The 23688-nt window shown below is 40.7% G+C and overlaps 1 protein-coding gene across 2 annotated transcripts; it reads left to right on the top strand.

The window, feature by feature from the left end:
- The first annotated feature begins 2798 nt into the window (after window positions 1-2798).
- On the top strand, window positions 2799-23234 carry polr2i (RNA polymerase II subunit I). 2 transcript variants are annotated; one of them, XM_060922883.1, is made up of 7 exons: window positions 2878-2939; window positions 14308-14398; window positions 18865-18919; window positions 19012-19085; window positions 22496-22570; window positions 22733-22784; window positions 23004-23234. In XM_060922883.1, exons 3-7 carry the CDS (start codon window positions 18872-18874, stop codon window positions 23064-23066), a joined length of 312 nt encoding a protein of 103 aa, XP_060778866.1. In that variant the 5' UTR covers window positions 2878-2939; window positions 14308-14398; window positions 18865-18871; the 3' UTR covers window positions 23067-23234. The 2 variants fall into 2 exon arrangements, with proteins under 2 accessions (XP_060778865.1, XP_060778866.1); XM_060922882.1 differs by lacking the exon at window positions 14308-14398 and having other exon boundaries at window positions 2799-2939.
- Window positions 23235-23688: the final 454 nt, after the last annotated feature.

Here is a 23688-nt window from a genome sequence, read left to right as displayed (position 1 = left end):
GTAGCTATCATACAATGCTGGTGTAAAACTAACCCATATTATTTGGAATTAATAGTTATGATCTTTTATATTTCAAATTTTTTTAGATGTCAGTTTGGAAGTTATTCTTGCCATTTAAATTCATAACCCTTATAAACCACACTCGCCACATTATACCACATTGTAACACTCCACCAACTTTGTTGGAGGAGGTTATGTTTTCACCTCCATTTGTTTGTCTGATCCTAAAGTTACCCAAAAAATAGTGAACAGATTTTGATGAAATGTTGAGGAAAGGTGAGCCATGGACCAAGGAACAATTGATTAGATTTTGATGTAAATCCAGATATGTATGTGGATCCAGGATTTTTTTTTTTTGTCTGTTCCCAATATAACTCAAAAAGTAGTGAATGGATTTTGATGAAATTTGGTGGAAAGCTTTAGTCCTACTGTACGTTTAAGTCATTTGATTTTGATGTTCATAATATGTGTCTTGGTGGAGGTATACACACTACCGAGTGCTCTTCCAGTTAAAAATGTTTTTCTCAAACTTATTTCTTATTATATTCATAAACAAAAGCCTCTAACATCACATCAAAAGGCTGGATTTTATTTTTAAATTATGCAAATCTATGCACAAATCAACTGACGAAGATAAAGTGTGATATCTGCCGTTTTAAAGCTATAAGGCCTTTCAATTTCATAAAATCAGTGAAATTTAGTTCCCTCTGAAATTTGGTCATTGTGATATATGTTTATTTCTGCAATATCTAAAAAAAAACCTAAACAGGCCATTCTATGGCTGGGAAGTTATTTAATTTGAGGGGATTCCCTAGCAAATAACATGCTTGAAATTGCTCACTTAATGCAGTCAAGCAGACAGAGGAAGGCCGGCGTGCGCATACACAGCTTTACCTGCTTCTTCTTCTTTTCCTTCTTCTTTTGGGTTTTACAGCAGCTGGCATCCAATGTTGCATTACTACCATCTACAGGTTTACCTTGACTGTGCACTGACACTTACATCATTCTATCGCTAAACGCACAGCTGATCACACCGAGGTGCTCACTGACCACCGATATTTATTAGTTTGGTCCTGTGTTTCCTTTCCTCCGCAATATATCGTCTTTTCTTCTCGCTTTCTGTTACTGTACTCCATCTTTCATGTTTCATTTGCTTCCTCCAGTTTTCTCTCCGGTTTCAAATTTGCATCCTACAATGCCTTGCGTGAACGGGGAAAGCATGACGTTGTATCATGAATTGGGTCATAGTGAAGCAATAAAAAATAATGGAGAATTTAGGCCACGTGACCCTAAATTCATTAATTGTTCTGGTTTTTTTTAATCCATTGGAAGTCTGTGATATGAATTCAGTAGCTTTCGGTCCACGAAACAAAAAATAATTGGGTGTCAGGGAAAATTCTTTTTAATGACCTAAACTTGAAAAATCTGAAAGGCAGTCTACCTCTAATTCAAAAACATTCTCTGTTGACCTAGCCTGGCAAGCCAGACTAAATGTGAATATTTAGTCTGGTCTCGCTCGTAGACATTTCCAACGGGTGTGGGTGGAACAACCTGCTGTCTTTCAAACTGTCTCTGTGCGTATAGGCCAACGCTCTGACCAATCAGTGCAACAGTAAGCAGTGGGGGAGGCCTTGAAATAAATAATTTTTCAAAATGCGTATTAATTAATAAACAGGTTCTAGATATTAAGAAGTTTGGAGATAATGACCACAAGTTTGGAGTCTGTACCACATACTTAACATACACTCATTTTTTTTTCAAGTGTTTTTCAAGGGTTTGCTTAAACTGTTTTTGAGAGTTTTTATTTAGTGGTGTTTGGTGAAATAATTTCCCTTAAATTTAAAATAACGGGTAAATAAGAAACAATCAAAAAGTAATGTTTCAAAGCTGTTTATTAATTCTTCGTACTGCACAAACTAGCCCCATCCTTCTGGCTACAAGCGGAGCCAGCTGGTAGATCAGACTTTTGCCATAGCCGGTCGGCAAAACAGCGAAAACGTCCTTCTTGAAAAGGAATGAGCGGAGAGCCTCTTCCTGCTCATGTTTCAACGAAAACTCCAAGTCTAATTCTTCTAAAACTGATTCCAAAGCGGAGTCAAACGCGCGCTGTTCACTAGCCGTAGCCATCTTTCCTGTTGTGCTTTCTCCAGCGTCGCGCAGCTTTGTTGTCATTCCTGCAAAAGCCCGCCCAAAGAATCCAAACAAAAACCTTGCGTTGTGATTGGTGGGCACGATTTGATGCCCGGGGTGTTTTGTTGATATAGTGCGAGGCTAGACCCACTCGTAGGCAAAAATATTTTTGGCCGCTAGGCGGGTGGGTCTAGTTTACTAGGCTACTGTTGACCTGCAGTTTGTCTTGCTTTAACTGGATTTCAGGTGCAGTTCTGTCCCCCCACCGCGTGGTGTCACTTTATCATAACAGCGCGTCATCAAACCCCGCGCATTGGCTCTTTATTTATTTTAGGGAAACATCTGGATGGGTTATTTTCTTGCCAGCAGATGGAGACAGTTCAACATGTTTTATTGTCTTGCAGGAACTATGACTGCCATAGAAAAGTATTGATCAGTTCCTTGATGCAGAATGGCATGAAAGAGGTATCATTGAAAAGTGTGCTGGACATAGGGACAAGTGTGAAGGGCAAACGTCATTTGTTCAAGTTTTTACGAGATACTGGCCTATATAACATAATTTAGTTCTTTGACCGCTTAATACTGTAGGTGGCAGCAATGCAACATATTGGATGCCAGCTGCCGTAAAACTCCAACGAAGAAGAAGAAGAAACCCTGCGCATGCGCAATATTATTGTGTCTGGTTCACTCGTACTGGTGCAGGTGTTAATTGGTTTATTCGCGATATTTTCCAGCGGTAAGGTGTATATGGATTTGGATAGCGGCGCGTGTGAGCCCGGGTTTGTCGGGATTAGGTTCTGTCAGGAATGGTGAGTGGATTTATTATCATCATAACCGACTGGGGATCTTTAATAACACGTTTACGTGACTATTGTGTCGGGGATCAGTCACAGTAATAACTGAGAGCTAGTATCACACACAGACACACACAGAGCTGTAATAATAAACTCGGACATAAAGTATTACAAATTAATAATAATAATAATAATAATAATAATAATAATAATAAACTTTATTTACAGACTCAGGGTCCAAAATTGTACATACGAGAAACAAACACATTATAATATGTTCATATATATATATATATACACACACACACATTAAAAAAGAAATCAGATTGAAGAGACATACAATTGGCTCTTCCAATATTTCTAAATGTCAGAACAGTATTGGGTGTCACTTTCCTTAATACTAGTCAAACACATTATGATGGCATTTCTTGATACTGTTAACCTACACGAGGTTTCTCATTAGAGCCTGGAACGTGGGTACATTTGCAGTTACAAACAGAGCACTTGCACTTTCCCACCTAGGCGTCTTAAGCAAGATTCTAAGTGCATCATTATATGCCTCCCTGATCTTATTCATCTTTGCTTTGCTATAGCTACACCAAAGGTGAGCTGTGTACAGTATGTTCTAAAGAGAGATTATTTTGACATCATTAGTACACATATAAAATTTACGTGCCAGCATATTCGCTTGAGCATACAGTTTGCAACATTGACGCTGAATGTCATCATCACATGAATCATTTCTAAGAATATGACCCAAGTATTTTACTTTAGTTGCAATTGTAAGTTCAGTGTCATGTAAATAAAAAGAAGGGAAGTGTAGTTTTTGATCCTCCTTAGTCCTGGCAATCATAACAACACTCTTTTTTGAATTATATTTGATGTCATACTCCATCCCATATTAATATCTCATTTTGTTCTGTAATCTCCAGAACAACTGAGAGAGAAACTCACACACCAGTGATGTACTGGATTTATAGACAGACAGACAGACATGAGGGGATTACAGATGAAAAGACTACCAGTGAAGGGTATACAGTGCCTTGCAAAAGTATTCATACCCCTTGAACTTTTTCACATTTTTCCACCTTACAACCACGAACTTAAAAGTTTTTTATTGAGATTTTATGTGATAGACCAACACAGAGTAGCACATAATTGTGAAGTGAAACGAAAATGATAAATGGTCTTCAGAATTTTAAACAAATAAAAATCTGAAAAATGTGGTGTACATTAGTATTCAGCCCCCTGTACTCTGATACCTCTAAATACAATCCAGTGCAATCAATTGCCTTCAGAAGTCATCTAATTAGTTAATAGAGTCCTACTGTGTGTAATTTACTCTCAGCATAAATACACTTGTTCTGTGAAGGCCTCAGTGGTTTGTTAGAGAACACTGAAAAACAAACAGCATCATGAAGACCAAAGAACTCACCAGACAGGTCAGGGATAAAGTTCTGGAGAAGTTTAAAGCAGGGTTAGGTTATGAAAAAATATCCCAAGCTCTGAACATCTCAAGAAGCACTGTTCAATCCATCATTCAGAAATGGAAAAAGTATGGCACAACTGCAAACCTACCAAGACATGGCCGTCCACCTAAACTGACAGAGCGAGCAAGGAGAGCACTGGTCAGAGAAGCAGCCAAGAGGCCCATGATCACTCTGGAGGAGCTGCAGAAATCCACAGCTCAGGTGGGAGAATCTGTGCACAGGGCAACTATAAGTCGTACACTCCACAAATCTGGCCTTTTTGGAAGAGTGGCAAGAAGAAAGCCATTGTTGAAAGACAGGCATAAGAAGTCCCGTTTGCAGTTTGCCAGAAGCCATGTAGGGGACACAGCAAACATGTGGAAGAAGGTGCTTGAGACCAAAGTTGAATTTTTGGCCTAAATGCAAAGTGCTATGTGTGGCGGAAAACTAACACTGCTCATCACCCTGCACACACCATCCCCACTGTGAAACATGGTGGTGGCAGCATCATGCTATGGGGATGCTTTTCTTCAGCAGGGACAGGGAAGCTGGTCAGAGTTGATGGGAAGATGGATGGAGCTAAATACAGGGCAATCCTGGAAGAAAACCTGTTGGAGGCTGCAAAAGACTTGAGACTGGGAAGGAGATTCACCTTCCAGCAAGACAATGACCCTAAACATACAGCCAGCGTTACAATGGAATGGTTTAGATCAAAGAATATTCATGTGTTAGAATGGCCCAGTCAAAGTCCAGACCTAAATCCCATTGAGCATCTGTGGCAAGACTTGAACATTGCTGTTCACAGACGCTCTCCATCCAATCTGGCTGAGCTTGAGCTATTTTGCAAAGAAGAATGGGCAAAAATTTCAGTGTCTAGATGTGCAAAGCTGGTAGAGACATATCACAAAAGACTTGCAGCTGTAATTGCAGCAAAAGGTGGCTCTACAAAGTATTGATGCACGGGGGCTGAATACTAATGCACACCACATTTTTCAGATTTTTATTTGTTTAAAATTTTAAAGACCATTTATCATTTTCGTTTCACTTCACAATTATGTGCTACTCTGTGTTGGTCTATCACATAAAATCTCAATAAAAAACTTTTAAGTTTGTGGTTGTAAGGTGGAAAAATGTGAAAAAGTTCAAGGGGTATGAATACTTTTTTGCAAGGCACTGTATACAGAAATACAGCTCTGGGGGGAGGGAAGGAAGATCATTGCAAACTTGTCAGTTTCTCTGGTTTTACTATTTATAGATGTGTGTTTGAGGAACATGACTATTTAGTTTTGGGTCATTCCATGCCAAATCAACAAATATCTGACAAATTTAGGCTTGACCGTCTCAGATTTCAATGAAATTTGGTGGGCTCAGAGATACTATTAAAAGAAGTTAATCCCCAAAATTTGAGCTTCCTATCTCCAACGGTTTCAGAGATAAAGCAGGGTCTCCGCGGATCCTTAAAAAGTCTTAAAAAGTCTTATTTTTAATATGTGTTTTTTAAGGTCTTAAAAAGCATTATATTTCGCTATTTTTTGAGCTATGGTATTAAATTTCACATGGGAGGTATTAAATTTAATCTGGGTAGCCTACGGTAAATGAAAAAAAAAACATATGTCTGGATTTTTTTTCCACGCTAACATTATTTATTCAACCAGCGTCGTTTGTTATCAAGATGCTGAACAAGTAGCACAAGAGCCGTTGTGTGTCTAGCACTAGTTCTAATAGCGCAGGAACCACGCCACAGGGGGCAGTGTGTTCTTTTACCCATGTAGTAGAACCATTGAGAGTAGAGCAGACGAGGAAGAAGTGGTTGAACTTGAACATGAGCGGAGATGGGGAAGTGTAAGTTTAGTAACAAGTGGCTTGAGGAGCCAAAATACAAAAGTTGGCTAACAACAGCAACTTCAGAATATGAAGCGAGATGTAAGGTATGTCGGAAAGACATCAAGTTAACAACAATGGGCTGTAAAGCCCTTGACGCTCACTCGAAAGGGGAAAAGCATATGCGCTATGCTGCTAGTCGGGCAACAACAGTCCCCATGCCAATGTTCGCCTCTACGGTCACAAAAAGTGCAACGCCAGCTTTAGCGTCTCCGGCAGCGCTCGAAACTAACGGTGTCCCGACGTCCCGGGGACCATAAAAAATGTCATCGGGACACAAAATTATTATATCTGGGACAATCCCGGGACAATGGAAAAAAATAGATCTAGAAAAAAAGTTCTACATTAATATTATTTACAAAGCCGTAACACATACGTAGACATTCACCTAATTTGTCAATTTTAATTTTAAAACGTTAACAGCGAAAAATACATAGTAGCTACACTTTCGATGCACCTGCATCCGTAGGCTACAGAGCAGCGCATTCTGTTCTAGAATCTTCGGCCGGAGTCCGCATTATATGGACTTGGAATGGAATTGCTACCGCACACGCTGCGCCGACTCTCGCCAGAACAAAAATGCTGAAGTGGTTGAAGCGGACCGACCGCAGGGAAGAAACTGAAAGCCCAGACATAACGTCTCCGGGACCTTCAGGATCCAAAGTGTCATCGCCTGGTCTGCAGGCAACGCTAGCAACTGAATGAACTTAATGAACACTGTTAGACACGTTATAAAATACAACAGGAATGATGTGGCTGGATAACGGAAAAAATGGATAAAATGGATAACGGAAAGTTCATAAAATGGATAACGGAAAGTTCATAAAATGGATAACGGTAATGGTGAAAATTATAAGTTGGCCTTATAAGTGCCAACAGATATTCAAGGTATAAGTAGATGAAATGAACATAAAAGGGATCTTATTTTCAACTAAAGTGTACTGCAGATGTAGGGAGTTGAAACATTTTCTGAATGAGCTAGTTGGCCCCTTTAAATAAATGGGTATCTATTCATACAGTGAGATTGCCAAAGTTTAATAAACTGAAAATGCAATAACTGTAATTTTGAAGTAGATGATGTATAGGACATGTGTCGCTTGTGTCTTGTGACTTATTGTAAAAAGGATATAAAGGGTTCAAAATCGCATAGTTACAAATATAATAGTAACTTCATATGATAATATTAACCACTGGTTATTTCAGAGAGGAAAAAAATGGGGACACTATTGCTTCCATTCGGGACAATGCAACACAGAATTCGGGACCACTGGGGGACACAAAGAAAAAAGTTAATTTCGAGCCCTGGTCTCCGGGTCCCAGCACAAGTGCTTTCGCGGCATTCGCCCCAACCGCTACGCTGAAGGCAGAAATACTGTGGGTTCTGCAGAAGATGCACTTATTTATTTAAAAAAAATGCTTTGAACTTAACCTAGAGTGTGCTTTTTTTTTTACTGTACGTATTTGTTCCGCGGTAGTGGTCTTATTTTTTATACTCAGTGGTCTTAAAATGGTCTTAAGAAGTATTATTTTTGCTGGTCAGAAATGTGCAGAGACCCTGTAAAGGCATTTGAATTTTTCAATTTTTTTGCATTTTGCTCAAAACATACATATTTCAAAGTGTAATATAATCTTTATTATGCAAGATAGAAACCTAAAATTTTGCACAGAGAGACTCAATGTCTTGTACTACAAGCTTCAACTTAGAATTTCAATGGTCGGGGGCGTCATAGCTCAGCTGGCTAAGGCGCCATACCATAAATCCGGGGACCCGGGTTCGATTCCGACCTGAGGTCATTTCCTGATCCCTCCCCGTCTCTCTCTCCCACTCATTTCCTGTCTCTACACTGTCCTATCCAATAAAGGTGAAAAAAAGCCCAAAAAATATCTTTAAAAAAAAAAAGAATTTCAATGGTCATTGTATATTAGATGGTGATTTTAACAAGGAAATTAAAAAGACATATTTGCATTTTTTGCATTTTTAACTCATTCTGGAAGCTTGCCTGTGGCAGTAATGCTTAAACTAAGAATGTTATTCAAATCTACACAGAAATATCTACCAATTTCAGTTTTACCAAGTCTCCACTATTCCTAGTTTGTCTGTAATAGGGTTTTGAAATTCGCCGATTTCTAAAACATGCCATTTTCAGTAGCAAGAAATCCAATGTGGGATAGCAGTTAGGAACTTGTAAATTTTTTTCAGTAATCCCCAAGACCCATATTTTATATTTCCAAATTTTTCTTCTGTGTTTCTCAAGTATTTTTAAACTACAGGGGTTTAAAAAATCCATTTTCACCAAATTCGAATTTGATATATTTTCATATAACTGATATTTGAGGGTTAATAAATGCTTCAATAAGGCTCAAGTAGGTTAGGAGACATGTTTCTTCCTCAATTTTAAATAAAATTTCAATTAATGCTCAGTATTAATTATTTGTAAATTGTTTTTAATCTAAGACTGTGTAACATTAGCAATCAATGACCAGCTATTGTGTACCAGTCAACAGCCAGCCTCATCACTATCAACACAGCACAATAGGTGACCTCTGATACCAGAACAGGTGGCTCATATCTTATAGTTTTAGAGTCTGTAAACTGCATACTTGTTCAGATAACATTATATTGCTTGGATTATATTAAATACATTGTAATACAGAGCACTGAGAAAATTTACCAATGTTATTAACTGAATGTGTTTCTTTGCAAGGACTGGATATTTTGAATAGTTGACTAGGGAATTTAATTGTAGTTGCTTTCAATTTGAGATCAGTATAAATGAGTTTGTTCTTAGACATCTAGAAATGGCTGAACTTCCTCCCTGTTCTATAAGAATTGGACTAAAGAAAGATTCTGACTGCCATAAACTAACATACAACAGAAATTGTAAGTTAAATACACTCTCTCAGTATAGTTTGGAGCAAATTTCATTAATTAAACAGAGAACTGAACTTGAGAACATTTCAAGCACAGACACAGTATGTCTGCATCATGAGAAACTGTTTCTGATGTAATATGAAGAGCTACAGAAAAGTTGTTGTGATCCATATGAAAGGCACAAGAAAAAAGTTAAAACAGAATTACGTTCAATTTTTCCTGAAACAACAGATTCACTTTCAAGACTGATAAAAATATTAAACCTGGACAAAAATTGTGTTCTAAATGTTCACAGAGAGTGAAAGAACATTTAAGCCAAGCAGATTCAGCAGGTTCTACAGAATCAGAACAAGAGAGCACGTGTGTAGATGTGGATCCAATATACACTGGTGAGGTAGCTGAATCACTTGACAAAAGCCTTATGTCAATTGATTGCTCTCCACTGAAAATTGCCAAGTATAGCCACAAACAGAAAGCTGCATATGGCAAAGCAAAGCTGCAACGAGTAGAAGGAACTTTACGTTCTAAAATGAAATTTTATTAATTAATGAAATTTGCTCCAAACTATACTGAGAGAGTGTATTTAACTTACAATTTCTGTTGTATGTTAGTTTATGGCAGTCAGAATCTTTCTTTAGTCCAATTCCTATAGAACAGGGAGGAAGTTCAGCCATTTCTAGATGTCTAAGAACAAACTCATTTATACTGATCTCAAATTGAAAGCAACTACAATTAAATTCCCTAGTCAACTATTCAAAATATCCAATCCTTGCAAAGAAACACATTCAGTTAATAACATTGGTAAATTTTCTCAGTGCTCTGTATTACAATGTATTTAATATAATCCAAGCAATATAATATTATCTGAACAAGTATGCAGTTTACAGACTCGAAAACTATAAGATATGAGCCACCTGTTCTGGTATCAAAGGTCACCTATTGTGCTGTGTTGATATTGATAAGGCTGGCTGTTGACTGGTACACAATAGCTGGTCATTGATTGCTAATGTTACACAGTCTTAGATTAAAATCAATTTACAAATTATTAATACTGAGCATTAATTGAAATTTTATTTAAAATTGAGGAAGAAACATGTCTTCTAACCTACTTGAGCCTTATTGAAGCATTTATTAACCCTCAAATATCAGTTATATGAAAATATATCAAAAATTCGAATTTGGTGAAAATGGATTTTTTTAAACCCCTGTAGTTTAAAAATACTTGAGAGACACAGAAGAAAAATTTGGAAATATAAAATATGGGTCTTGGGGATTACTGAAAAAAATTTACAAGTTCCTAACTGCTATCCCACATTGGATTTCTTGCTACTGAAAATGGCATGTTTTAGAAATCGGCGAATTTCAAAACCCTATTACAGACAAACTAGGAATAGTGGAGACTTGGTAAAACTGAAATTGGTAGATATTTCTGTGTAGATTTGAATAACATTCTTAGTTTAAGCATTACTGCCACAGGCAAGCTTCCAGAATGAGTTAAAAATGCAAAAAAATGCAAATTTGTCTTTTTAATTTCCTTGTTAAAATCACCATCTAATATACAATGACCATTGAAATTCTAAGTTGAAGCTTGTAGTACAAGACATTGAGTCTCTCTGTGCAAAATTTTAGGTTTCTATCTTGCATAATAAAGATTATATTGCACTTTGAAATGTGTATGTTTTGAGCAAAAAAAAAAAATCAAAAAATTCAAATGCCTGTATCTCTGAAACTATTGGTGATAGGAAGCTCAAGTTTTGGGGATTAACTTCTTTTAATAGTATCTCTGAGCCCTCCAAATTTCATTGAAATCTGAGATGGTCGAGCATAACCTCTTGTTGATTTGGCATGGAATGACCCTTTTATTCCATAAACTACTAACAACATTTCCCTGAAATTCCACATAAAAATAGTCATTTAGAGCATTTAATTGCAGAAAATGAAAACTGGTCAAAATAAGAGATGAAGTGTTTTCAGACCTTGAATAATGCATAGAAATCAAGATTATATTCAATTTTAAACAACACTACTAATGTTTGAACTTATGATGAGTTCAGGAATCAATATTTGGTGGAATAACTCAGATTTAATCACAGCTTTTCTGCGTCTTGGCAAGTTCTCCACCAGTCTTTCATGTTGCTCTTGGGTGACTTTATGCCACTCCTGGCACAAAAATTCAATCAGCTCAGCTTTGTTTGTTTGATGGCCTGTGACCATCCATCTTCCTCTTGTTACAGCTGGCTCACAGACCACAACATAAAATGAAGCAGACAACCAAAAATCTATTCTTAAACAAGCGATCTTTATTAAAGAGAAAGAGTAAGTAATCGCTACTCAGGTCTAGGGGTAAAGGTGTGAATGTTGGTGTGTGTGTATGGATGCAAATGAAGGCGTCAGCGAGGAGCGAGAGGGTGCTGGTAAAAAGCCAAAATCAAAGTATGTGCCTGCAGGAAGGAAGACAAATGCCCCTAGATAAGAGAGGAGAGCCCCTTCTTTATGTACACTTTTCTACAGGTGCACCAAGTTAACTAATTATCCCACATAAGCTCAACCTGCCCATGCACTGACAAGAGAAGGCCTATAGTGGGCCACAGGGGGTTATAATATTCTTGATCACATTCCAGGGGTTTTCTCTGAGGTTCAGGTTGGAGATTGGGCTGGCCATGAGAGGGTCTTGATCCTGTGATCTTCCATCCACACCTTGATTGACCTGGCTGTGTGGCATGGAGCGTTGTCCTGCTGGAAAACCTAATCCTCAGCATTGGAGAGCATTGTCGGAGCAGAAAGAAGCAAGTTTTCTTCTAGGATAACCTTGTACAAGGCTTGATTCATGTGTCCTTCACAAACAAAAATCTCCCCCATTACAGCCTTACTGAAGCACCCCAAGACCATCACTGATCTTCTGCCAAATTTCATAATGGGTGTGTGACACTGGCTTGTATAGGCCTCTGCAGGTCTCCGTCTAACCATTAGATGACCAGGTGATGGGAAAAGCGGAAAATTGGACTCCTCAGAGAAGATGACCTTGCTCCAGTCCTCTACGGTCCAATCCTTGTGGTCTTTAGCAAACCTCAGCCTGACTCTTCTTTGCTTCTCGTTGATGAAGGGTTCTTTTCTAGCTTTGTATGACCTTAACCCCGCCCAGAGGAGCCTGTTTCGAACTGTCCTTGCTCTGCACTTAACCCCAGCTGCCATTTCCCACTCTTTTTGTAGGCCACTTGATGTCGTCCTACGGTTGTTGAGTGACCTTCGAAAGAATTGATGAATGTCCTGGTCCGTGGAGAGACGTTTTTGCCCTCTGCTAGTCTGTAACTTTGTTGTCCCCAATGTCCACTGCTTGACCTTGTTCTTATGAACTGCCATCTTTGAAATTTTGAGGATGGAAGCAACCTGATGCTCACTGTATCCCTCTGCCAGTAAAGCCAGAATTTAACCCTTCTTTTTTTCACTCAAAACTTTTCTCTTTAACTCTTGGCATTATGAATAGATATTTTTGTATCCCAATTAAATTTAAGGTACTACTAGCACTGTTTTTGCTGTCCAAACTGGACCTATTGCAAGAGGATAGTGATGACCACAGCAGTGGTTTTTATACTTTTTCCTTGTTAAATAAGATTTGGTTCAGGTGATCACCTAATCAGTGCCTCATTAAGTAAAATGAGGTGTACTTGTACTGGAATTCCAGCACAGACACTTGAATGAAATGGCTTGCCATACATAGAGATGCTGATTTTAGGGGAAAAAATTGAAATTGTCTCTTGAATCCCCCCCCCCCCCCCCCCCCCCCGAGTTGTATATTAACAGATTATGCTCTGAGAGAGAGAGAGAGAGAACTGTACTGTAACAGTGTTCAATACAGATGTATACATAGCTATGACTGAAGTTTGATGAAACTTTGAGCCAACGCTATTTTTGAAGCACTTAATGTATAGCGCTTTGGCGACACCTGCTGGCGACACTAACGTGTGCAACCACAGAGGTGAAAACCCCAAACTGTCCTCAACTTGACTGGCTTGAAATGAATTGCCTTTTGTTATATTCTACAGTTCATGCCACTGCTTTTGTTCTCAAAAATTTGGCTTTTACATAAAAGCATTTTGTGTTTATACACTGTACGGCTAAAAGTTTCTTCACATCTGACCATCACACTCCTATATGGTTCTTCCCCAAACTGTTGCCACACAGTTGTCTCAGATGTCTTTGTATGCTGTAGCATTACAGTTTTCCTTCACTGGAATTAAAAGGGTATAAACATATTCTAGCATGACAGTACCCTTGTGCACAAACTGAGGTCCATGAAGACATTGTTTGCCAAAACTGGAGTGGAAGAACTCCGCGATCTGCACCTCAACCCCACTGAACACATTTGGGATGAACTGGATTGCAGCTGCTCCCCAGACCTCCTGCTGTAGTTGAGATCAGTGCCTGATTCTGAATGAGCACAAATTCTGACGTCTGGAATGGGATGTTATTCGAGCGTATATGGGTGTGATGAAAGAAAAAAAAGAAAGCACAACTTTATTCATCACACACTTGTGAAATTTCCTCTCTGCATTTAACCCATCTGAAGCAGTGAACACACACATGAGCAATGAGCACACATACATACCCAGAGCAGTGGGCAGCCATGCTAACAGCACCCGGGGAGCAGTTGGGAGTTAGGTGCCTCGCTCAAGAGCACCTCAGCCCAAGGCCGTCCCATATTAACCTAACCGCATGTCTTTGGAGTGTGGGGGAGACCCACGCAGACACGGGGAGAACATGCAAACTCCACACAGAAAGGCCCTCGACGGCCGCTGGGTTCGAACCCAGAACCTTCTTGCTGCGAGGCGACCGTGCTAACCACTACATCACTGTGCTGCCCATGGTCAGGTGGCCACAAACTTTTGGCTATATAGTGTGGATTCGTTTAAATGTTCATTCACACGGCCATCTTCATTAACCACTTTATTCTGGTCAGGGTGGTGTTTGATCTGCAGACTACCCTGAGAACACTGGCTCTAAAGCAGAAATATGTGTCCGGTCCAGAGGACCAATCTGTAGTGTTTTTGGGATTTGCTTAAACTGTGCTGCAATTCACATCAGGTGTAGAATTGATTCACTCGCAGCACTGCATGGCAAGTAGTGATTGGTTCAACTTTTGGTTCGTGACTTTGTGTTTCAGATTTGGTGATGGTGGGGAAAGGGTTCTTATGGTCAGAAGCGGACATCGAATGTCTCATCAGGATATAAAAGCAGACATTCACGGCACAGGTGTACGTGCCTCACGGCAGTGCTAAACTTCGTGTTTCAGCCACATGAACAAGTTCAAAATTCAGCAAGTTCAAACATGACTAGGATTGCAAGTGAAATGTATTAAACACCAAAAATATTGATTTAAAAATACTTCTTTGCAGCATTTTAATCGACTAATACTACTACAGAATGCTTAATGAGGCTTAATTAAATAACAAGTAACAATCGGCAATACATTTTACTGGCATTTATCAGGTAATAAGTCACAGCATGAGAGTATTATCAAGTGCTTATGTCAACCAAATGAGACACTTGAACACAAGGTGACAGTTTGCTGTACTTTTTTTTATACTGGTTTTGCATACTTTTTTTGTAACTGTAGGTCTTGCCTGCAGTTTGAACCCTCATTTGTTTAATTTTGACCAGATCCATGCAAAATTAATATATCTCCTGGCTGCCTCACTAACACTCTCCAGGTACATTGCTGACTATTGCTGACTATTTCAACGACAGCAGAGACACCAGGAACCTGTGGCGGGGGATTCAGACCAACACAGACTACAAGCCCTCGCCGCAGACCTGTGACAACTCCACATCTCTGCTGAATCAGTTGAACGACTTCTTCGCTTGCTTTGAGGCAGACAACAGCACCACGGCACAGAGGACCCCACCACCTCCCGGCGACCAGGTTTTGACGCTGTCCCCAGACGGCGTGAGGAGAGCTCTCAGAACGACAAATGCATGAAAAGCCCCGGGTCCTGATAACATTCCTGGTCGTGTCCTGAGAGACTGTGCCGAGGAGCTTACAGATGTCTTTACAGACATCTTCAACATCTCGTTGAGCCAGGCTGTTGTCCCCACGTGCCTCAAAGCCACCACCATCATCCCGGTCCCAAAGAAGCCGTTTCCCTCCTGCTTCAATGACTACCGCCCTGTCTCACTCATTCCCATTCTCATGAAGTGCTTCAAGCGGCTAGTCATGCGGCATATCAAGTCTGCCCTCCCCCCCCGCCCTGGACCCTTTCCAGTTTGCATATCAGTCCAACCGTTTGACCGATGACACCATCTCCACTGCCCTCCACTTAGCCCTCACCCACCTGGAGACAAAAGACTTGTATGTCAAAATGCTGTTCATAGACTTTAGCTCAGCATTCAACACAATCATTCCTCAGCAGCTCATTCATACACTGGACCAGCTGGGACTCAACACCTTCCTGTGCAACTGGCTGCTGGACTTCCTGACGGGGAGACCATGGGCTGTACGGGTCGGCAGCAACTCCTCCAGCACCATCACATTGAACACGGGGGCCCCCCAAGGATGTGTGCTAAGCCCCCTCCTCTTCACTCTGCTGACCCACGACTGCACACCAACATCCAGCTCCAATCTCTTCATTAAGTTTGCGGGTGACACGACTGTGATGGGTCTCATCAACAATGGCGATGAGACAATCTACAGGAGTGAGGTGAACCGCTTGGCCATGTGGTGCAAGGACAACAATCTCTGCCTGAACGTGGAGAAGATGGAGATTGTTGTGGACTTCAGGAGAGCGCACACCCAGCATGCTCCACTATCTATCAACGGTGCTGCAGTGGAGAGTGTGAGCAGCACCAAGTTTCTGGGTGTGCACATCTCTGAAGACCTGTCCTGGAGCAACAACACTGCATCGCTGGCCAAAAAAGCCCAACAGCGTCTGTATTTCCTCCACAAACTGAAGAGAGAGCAAGAGTCCCGGCCCCCATCATGCACACATTCTACAGAGGCACCATCGAGAACATCCTGACCAGCTGCATCACCATGTGGTACGGCACCTGCACCGTGTCCTGCTGCAAGGCTCTGCAGCGCATCGTGAGAGCAGCTGAGAGGATCATTGGTGTCTCTCTCCCTTCTCTAATGGATATTTATAACTCCCGCCTCACCCGCAAAGCCATCAGGATTGCAGGTGACCCCACCCACCCATCTCACAGCCTCTTCAGTCTGCTGCCGTCGGGGAGGAGATTGCGGAGTCTACGGGCCAAAACCAGCAGGCTCAAGAACAGTTTCTTTCACCAGGCGGTCAGGAGGCTCAACTCCTCCCTCCCTGTTCTGCCACTCCTCCCCCCTCTGCCCCCTGGCACAGATTCTGCTCACACACACCCTGCCCCCCCTTCAGGATCTGACATGTCACCCTCACAGTCCCCCCCCAACACACACACACACACACACATATATATATATATATATACACACACACACACATACATACATACATATATATATATATATATATATATATATATATATATATATATATACTCTCAATGTTCATTAACACACTGAACTCAGGGACTGCACATTTCACTTTACCTCGCTCATTTGCACTATTCCGCACTACCTCACCTTAACAGCCATTAGTTTATTGTTTATACTGCTTATTTCATGTTTACCTGCTATACCTCAGGTGCCCTTGACTTAGGGCTGCACGATTATCTTGATCAAAATTGTAATTGCGATTATTAATCACGATTATTCTTGATGTTAGGGAAATCACTTAAATTTTATTTCACTATATTCAAACAAACAATATGAACAGCTTTCAGTGCAGAATGAAATTTAAAAGAGAAATTCTGATTTCCAAATGACAAATAAATGAAATTTATCCAAGAAATTACGAAAGGATGAAGGAACTGAAAACTCAATTGCAACAATTACATAGCATTATACTGAGGCCTACAAGTTTTTAGCTAGAAAGACCAGCCTATCAACATGCTCTGGCTTTAAACATGAGCGAAGGCAGGTCACAACATTGCCTCCAGTGCTAAATAGTCTGTTGTTCCGACATAGTTAGCTTTTCTCTCTCACCTCAATCTGCTACCTACTCTCACGCTATCACCCCTTGAAGAAGATACCGCTGCACTGAAGCTCTGCGCACTTGGCCAGTGTTGCCAGATGCTGCTGACGTTTTCCATCCCAAAATATGTTCAAAACCCACCAAAATGCACTTAAAACCGCCCAATCTGGCAACACTGCACTTGGCTTGCTTGCTTATTTAGGCGGAGTAATGAAACCTTACATGCGTCGGTTCTCCCCCTAATGGTTTGGCGGAGTATTGGTCAAAAAGTGCTTGATCAGATATACAGCAGAGCCCGCATTTTAAATGGAAATAAATCGCAATTTTCATTTAATTTAATCGTGGCAGCCAAAATCGCGATTTTCGATTAAATTCGATTAATTGTGCAGCCCTACCTTGACTGTTTTATTTGCACCAATTTACGTGTGTGAGTGTTTAGTCTATGTCTAGTTCTTATCTAGTGTTTATACTGTTTATATTGTTTTGTTTTTTTCAATTATTCTGTTTTTATTTATTGCATTGCCTGTTTGCACCATGGGTCAGAGAGGACTGAAATTTCATCTGTGCCGTATGTCGAGCATGTATAGCATATTTGACAATAAAGTTGACTTGACTAACTGACACACTCGCATGCTGAATTAATGTTGCTCACCCTGTACATGTACATTTTGAGCAGATAATTTTGAGTGTGTGAAATCGACTCCAAAGCTTTAGGATTTATTCTTGGTTAGTTTTCAGAGCCTGGAAGTGAAGTGAAAAAAGCTTTTTGGGATCTACCTCAATATGACTCGAAAGCTGGATGGAGTCTTGATTACACACAAGATATATTTTTATCTGAGAAAATTTAAAGCATATGGTTTATCAACACGACTGGGTTGAAAAACAAGGTAACTACTTCCAAGCTAATTGATTGATTTAAATAGCTTCACTACCCACTGCCCAATACTGCGTGGTGCACATGCTTCATAGCATTAGTGGTGTTATAGACTACTCATTGGTTTAATGTCATTTTCAACCCATCGAGCTCTCATACAAAGTATCCATCCATCCATCCATCCATTATCTGTAGCCGCTTATCCTGTGCAGGGTCGCAGGCTAGCTGGAGCCTATCCCAGCTGACTATGGGTGAGAGGCGGGATACGCCCTGGACAAATCGCCAGGTCATCACAGGGCTAACACGTAGAGACAAACAACCATTCACATTCACACCTATGGTCAATTTAGAGCCACCAATTAGCCTAACCTGCATGTCTTTGGACTGTGGGGGAAACCGGAGCACCCGGAGGAAACCCACACAGACACAGGGAGAACATGCAAACTCCACATAGAAAGGCCCCCGTCGTCCACTGGGCTCGAACCCAGAACCTTCTTGCTGTGAGGCGACGGTGCTAACCACTACACCACCGTGCCACCAAATCAGCTATTATTCTCACGAAAATACAATTTATGTCCCGAGGTTCGCAGTGTAGTGTAACGTGAACTGTTCCCATATGTTTTGTGGTAATGTGCCCCCCCATTTTACAGCAGCATTGACTTTGTAGTCTAAATGAAAAGACATAGCACACCACAGTTAATAGTGAAATTTGTTGCCAATTATGTTAGCAGTTTTGTCAGTTGTTTGTTTGTCATAAACATAACTGTTATCTGTTTGTTTACAGTAACAACATGCTGTATCCAAAAGAGGATAAAGAGAACCGCATCCTCCTCTACGCTGTGAGTCACCAAACACAACCCTGTCTGTCTATATATCAGTAATCCCTCATCTTCAGCTCTAAGTCTGTGTGTGTCTGTGTGCGCGCGTGCAGTGCAGGAACTGTGATTATCAGCAGGAAGCTGATAACAGCTGCATCTATGTGAACAAAATCACACACGAAGTTGAGTGAGTACAGACACAACCTCATCACTGTCACTTCCAACAATTCTGATTACCTTAAAATGGCGGACAGAATGGTCTTTTTAGACTAAAGAATACATTTATTAGGCATGTAAAGATTCACCTATTCATAGCTTGATTCAACTTGATTCACGATATTGGGTTCACAATTTGATTTTCACACAATGTTTGAAAAAAAAAAGCATGAAATGAAAATTTTATTACCAAAAAAAGTGACATTTATGTTCTTATTCTTTATTAACTTAAATATTCCTTTTGTTAAAAAATAAGCATTTGTTTCATTTTCTTAATAACCAGCAATAGTTATTTACCCACATTTGTAAAGGTTGGAGTAAAATATAGTAGCATATTAGCTAAAATACGCCTTCTATTAAAAATGAAAAAAGCTAATACCAAACAGGTTTTTTCTTAATAAACTTTTATGAACATTTCTACTACCTCTCTTCGCTTCTCTTTTCTTTAGCTTTCAGCAGTCTGTAAAGAGAGCTCTGATTTCTTGTTAAATCTGTTTACAATCAATTGCACCACATCTCTTTACCATTTTAGAGCTGCTTTTTTGTGTTTTCACAGCATTAGAGCTGTGTTCCTTCCACCTACAGTGAAGTCAGTAGAGGCTTTGCACAGTCATGTGACCCCATAGCAACGGTAACTATGCCGCCATGACAGGGGGCATGCTTGTAGTGCTTCATTCAGCTGAGTTAGTTGTTATTGATTTGTATGGGAAAGTTTTGCTGCATTTTTGGATGTGCAAATCTTTCAGAACAAAACAAAGACATCAGATGTTTGTTTACCAAAAGTAATTCAACATTGGAGGGGAAAACTAGAGAGATTTCTAAACTTAGAAGGGAAAATGGGGGGAAAAAATATTCAGCAGGACTGTGTCGAATGGAGAGGTCAAAAACCCTCTGGCATGCTCACTTCTAGCCTGGGCCCGCCCATCCTAAGTGTGACGCAACACGAGGGCCTGTTGCGAGCTTAGTCTGGCAAGGCAAGCTATCTCCAGCTCTCCCAAGCTCCCGAAAAATCGGGAGCCAATCAACTTTGAGCATCTCCAACGGCCCTGGGTAGAGGCGTGTTCAAGGCAGTGACGTAGTAGAACTGCGACCGGAAGCCATAGATTGTTTACAGAATCTATGCTGGAAGCGCTTCATTCACTAGAAACATTACGAACATGGAGCAGCGGCAAGCCTTTGACACAGCGGTAGATGCTGTATTGAAAGCATTCAACGGGAAGTTCTCATTGAAAACGGAGCAAAGAGCAGCCCTGGAGGTATTTATCTTCTTCCTGTTACTCAAGCAGTTTCCGTCGCGTCACATACGTCAGAGGAAAGAGTGATGTGATTGGTTTAAGCTTTGTCACAGCCTTTTCTGGCTTCGACCAGTAGCAAACTGAGGCATTTCAGGGAGGCGGGTCAACCACGCCTTTGGGAAACGGTTGGGCTTAATATCTTTGCCAGACCAAATGCTCACAGAGCTTTGAAGTCACGTTAGCCAGACTAGCTCACTTCATTTCCACAAAAGTAAGAATAAAAAAACTTTAATTTCACATCTGCAGTATGGTGCTCAATCTTATCCAGTGACGTGAACATGAGCCTCAACACAGTGGCTCTGCACAGCCTAACTTTCACTGAGACTTAAAAAATGCATTGACTTTCAGGGATCCTTCGGAACGCATTGTGCGCGCGCTTGGGACCCAGTCATTATGGGAAAAACCCGATACTGATTTGAGCACAATCGGCACACTGTTTTCACAGAGACTTTGTGAAGTCTTTTGTCAGGTATATGGCAGTAGTCGGGTCTAAGTGCAGGAAGAGTGTTTATTAGCAGGTGTGATATTTACAAAAACAAAATGAAACCAAAAGTTGTAATCATGGCTAGACACAAACGTGATGGTGATAACATTTCACAAAGCCTCTGTGTCCTTACCTGTGCGTGCTGATTGCGCTCAAATCAGTACCAGGTGTGTTTCCCATAATGACTGGGTCCCAAGTGCGCGCACAACACGCTCTGAAGGATCCCTGAATGTAAATGCACTTTTTAAGTCTCAGTGAAGGTTAGGCTCATGTTCACTTCAGTGTATAAGAATGGGCACCACACTGCAGCTGTGAATTATTTTTAAAAAATTTTAAAAATACTGCGTTTAGAAATTTCCCTATATACCCCCAGATGTTGAATTACTTTTAGTAAATTTAAAAAAACCTTTGTTTCCCTCAAAACGATTTGCACATCCAAAAACACAGAATAGCCTTCCCATACCGATCAAGAACATCTAACTCGGCTGAATGAAGCACTACAAGTGTGCCCTGTCATGGCGGTGTAGTTACTGTTGCTATGGGGTCACACGATGGTGCAAAGCCTCTATTGTATTCCAGTTACTGTATGTTACTCTCTAAAGAACGCAATTACAGCTCAGAACAACTAAGAGATTACGCAGCCTGATGATTATTTTATCGCCATAAAATTTAATTGCTATTTAATGTCACACTATATCGTTACATGCCAAATATTTACAGATGTGAGTTCACCGCTAAAGATGAACATTGAGTAATAATATACTCATTATTATCCCTAGCCGCTTTATCCTGTTCTACAGGGTCGCAGGCAAGCTGGAGCCTATCCCAGCTGACTACGGGCGAAAGGCGGGGTACACCCTGGACAAGTCGCCAGGTCATCACAGGGCTGACACATAGACACAGACAACCATTCACACTCACACCTACGGTCAATTTAGAGTCACCAGTTAACCTAACCTGCATGTCTTTGGACTGTGGGGGAAACTGGAGCACCCGGAGGAAACCCACACAGACACGGGGAGAACATACAAACTCTGCACAGAAAGGCCCTCGCCAGTCACGGGGCTCGAACCCGGACCTTCTTGCTGTGAGGCAACAGCGCTAACCACTACACCACCGTGCCGCCCTGTAATAATATACTATTGGTGTAATATCTCATCTCATCTCATTATCTCTAGCCGCTTTATCCTTCTACAGGGTTGCAGGCAAGCTGGAGCCTATCCCAGCTGACTACGGGCGAAAGGCAGGGTACACCCTGGACAAGTCACCAGGTCATCACAGGGCTGACACATAGACACAGACAACCATTCACACTCACGGTCAATTTAGAGTCACCAGTTAACCTAACCTGCATGTCTTTGGACTGTGGGGGAAACCGGAGCACCCGGAGGAAACCCACGCGGACACGGGGAGAACATGCAAACTCCACACAGAAAGGCCCTCGCCGGCCACGGGGCTCGAACCCAGGACCTTCTTGCTGTGAGGCGACAGCGCTAACCACTACACCACCGTGCCGCCCTTGGTGTAATATATTATTTACAATGTATCATAAATGATCTACTTATCATGATTCAGTGTTGACTAGGTTGATTGTTTCTACAGCGAGCTCACACAGATAATTGCTGATGTGTCTCAAGATCCAACACTGCCTCGTACTGAAGATCATCCATGCCCTAAGTGAGTGGTGTACACACAACAATTAGTACACACAAAGCATTCTGTGTTGGAGCATTACTCGTCTGTGTGTGTGTATATATATATATATATATATATATATATATATATATAAATAAAATATGAGTGGATTACCAAGTCTTGTAAAGGTTTTCTTGTTTCCAGATGTGGCCACAAGGAGGCGGTGTTCTTCCAGTCACATAGCATGAAGGCTGAGGTACAAAATTACGAAGCGCACAGTTACATAATGAACTATAAGCGTGTACCATTTACACAGCACAGACACGATGTGTAAACAAACATATTGGTCCCCAGAATGAATGGTGTGTGAACAGTTTAGTGTTGCGCTCCACATGTACTCCTACATTCCAAAATGCCTTGTGGTTATTGAGCTATAATGTTGTGGGTTTTGTTTTTTTTTGTGTGTGTGTTGTAGGATGCAATGAGGCTGTACTACGTGTGTACAGCTCCACACTGTGGACACAGGTGGACAGAGTGAGCGAGAGGTCAAGAGACTCCAAGTCACTAAGACTAATGAGATACAGCTGCTTCAGTGTGGCAGGATTCTTCATTAGCTGAGCCAGATGTGTGTGTGTGTGTGTGTGTGTGTGTGTGAGAGAGATAATGAATGCTCATAGCGTTTTTCTTATTAAATTTTTTTTAAATAGTTTGAGTTTTGAGTTTTATTTGAAATAAGCATGTACCAAACAGACACAATCAAATTATTTCATTTTTAAGAACATTCAGTTTATGCAAGTCATCTCCAAAAGTATTGGAACAGCAAGGTCAATTCTTGACTCAAATGTATATGACATGGGAAGGTGTTTTACAGTGGTCGTACTAGAATTTTAAGAAGCGTGTGTTTTTATATAAGAGAGAAAATTGTGTAATACTTAATATGGTGATGCTTACTGTTAGGAGTTTCTATTTATTTCACAGTTATAGGAGATGTGTCAGCACTTTGTAAAATCAGCATGTTTCCTGGGACAGGAGTTAGTTCCTATTTTCAGTTAGGAGCTATATACAGCCATTCCCTCAGCAGCCTCATGTTTTCTGAGATGTTAATGAGAGCTTATGGCTTAAATTGCGTTTTCATGGGAATAATATTTGATTTGGTGGCA

This window comes from Neoarius graeffei, chromosome 6, assembly GCF_027579695.1.
Source record: "Neoarius graeffei isolate fNeoGra1 chromosome 6, fNeoGra1.pri, whole genome shotgun sequence".
NCBI classification, from domain to species: Eukaryota; Metazoa; Chordata; class Actinopteri; order Siluriformes; family Ariidae; genus Neoarius; species Neoarius graeffei.
This window is presented reverse-complemented; position numbering and strand designations above follow the sequence as displayed.

Bases quoted from the DNA above. Each gene is read 5' to 3' on its own strand.
- polr2i (XM_060922882.1), top strand. From the start codon at position 2,878: ATGGATTTGGATAGCGGCGCGTGTGAGCCCGGGTTTGTCGGGATTAGG. The intron at 19,086-22,495 runs GTGAGTACAGAC...TTGTTTCTACAG, and splicing joins AAAATCACACACGAAGTTGA to CGAGCTCACACAGATAATTG. The intron at 22,785-23,003 runs GTACAAAATTAC...TGTGTGTTGTAG, and splicing joins CACATAGCATGAAGGCTGAG to GATGCAATGAGGCTGTACTA.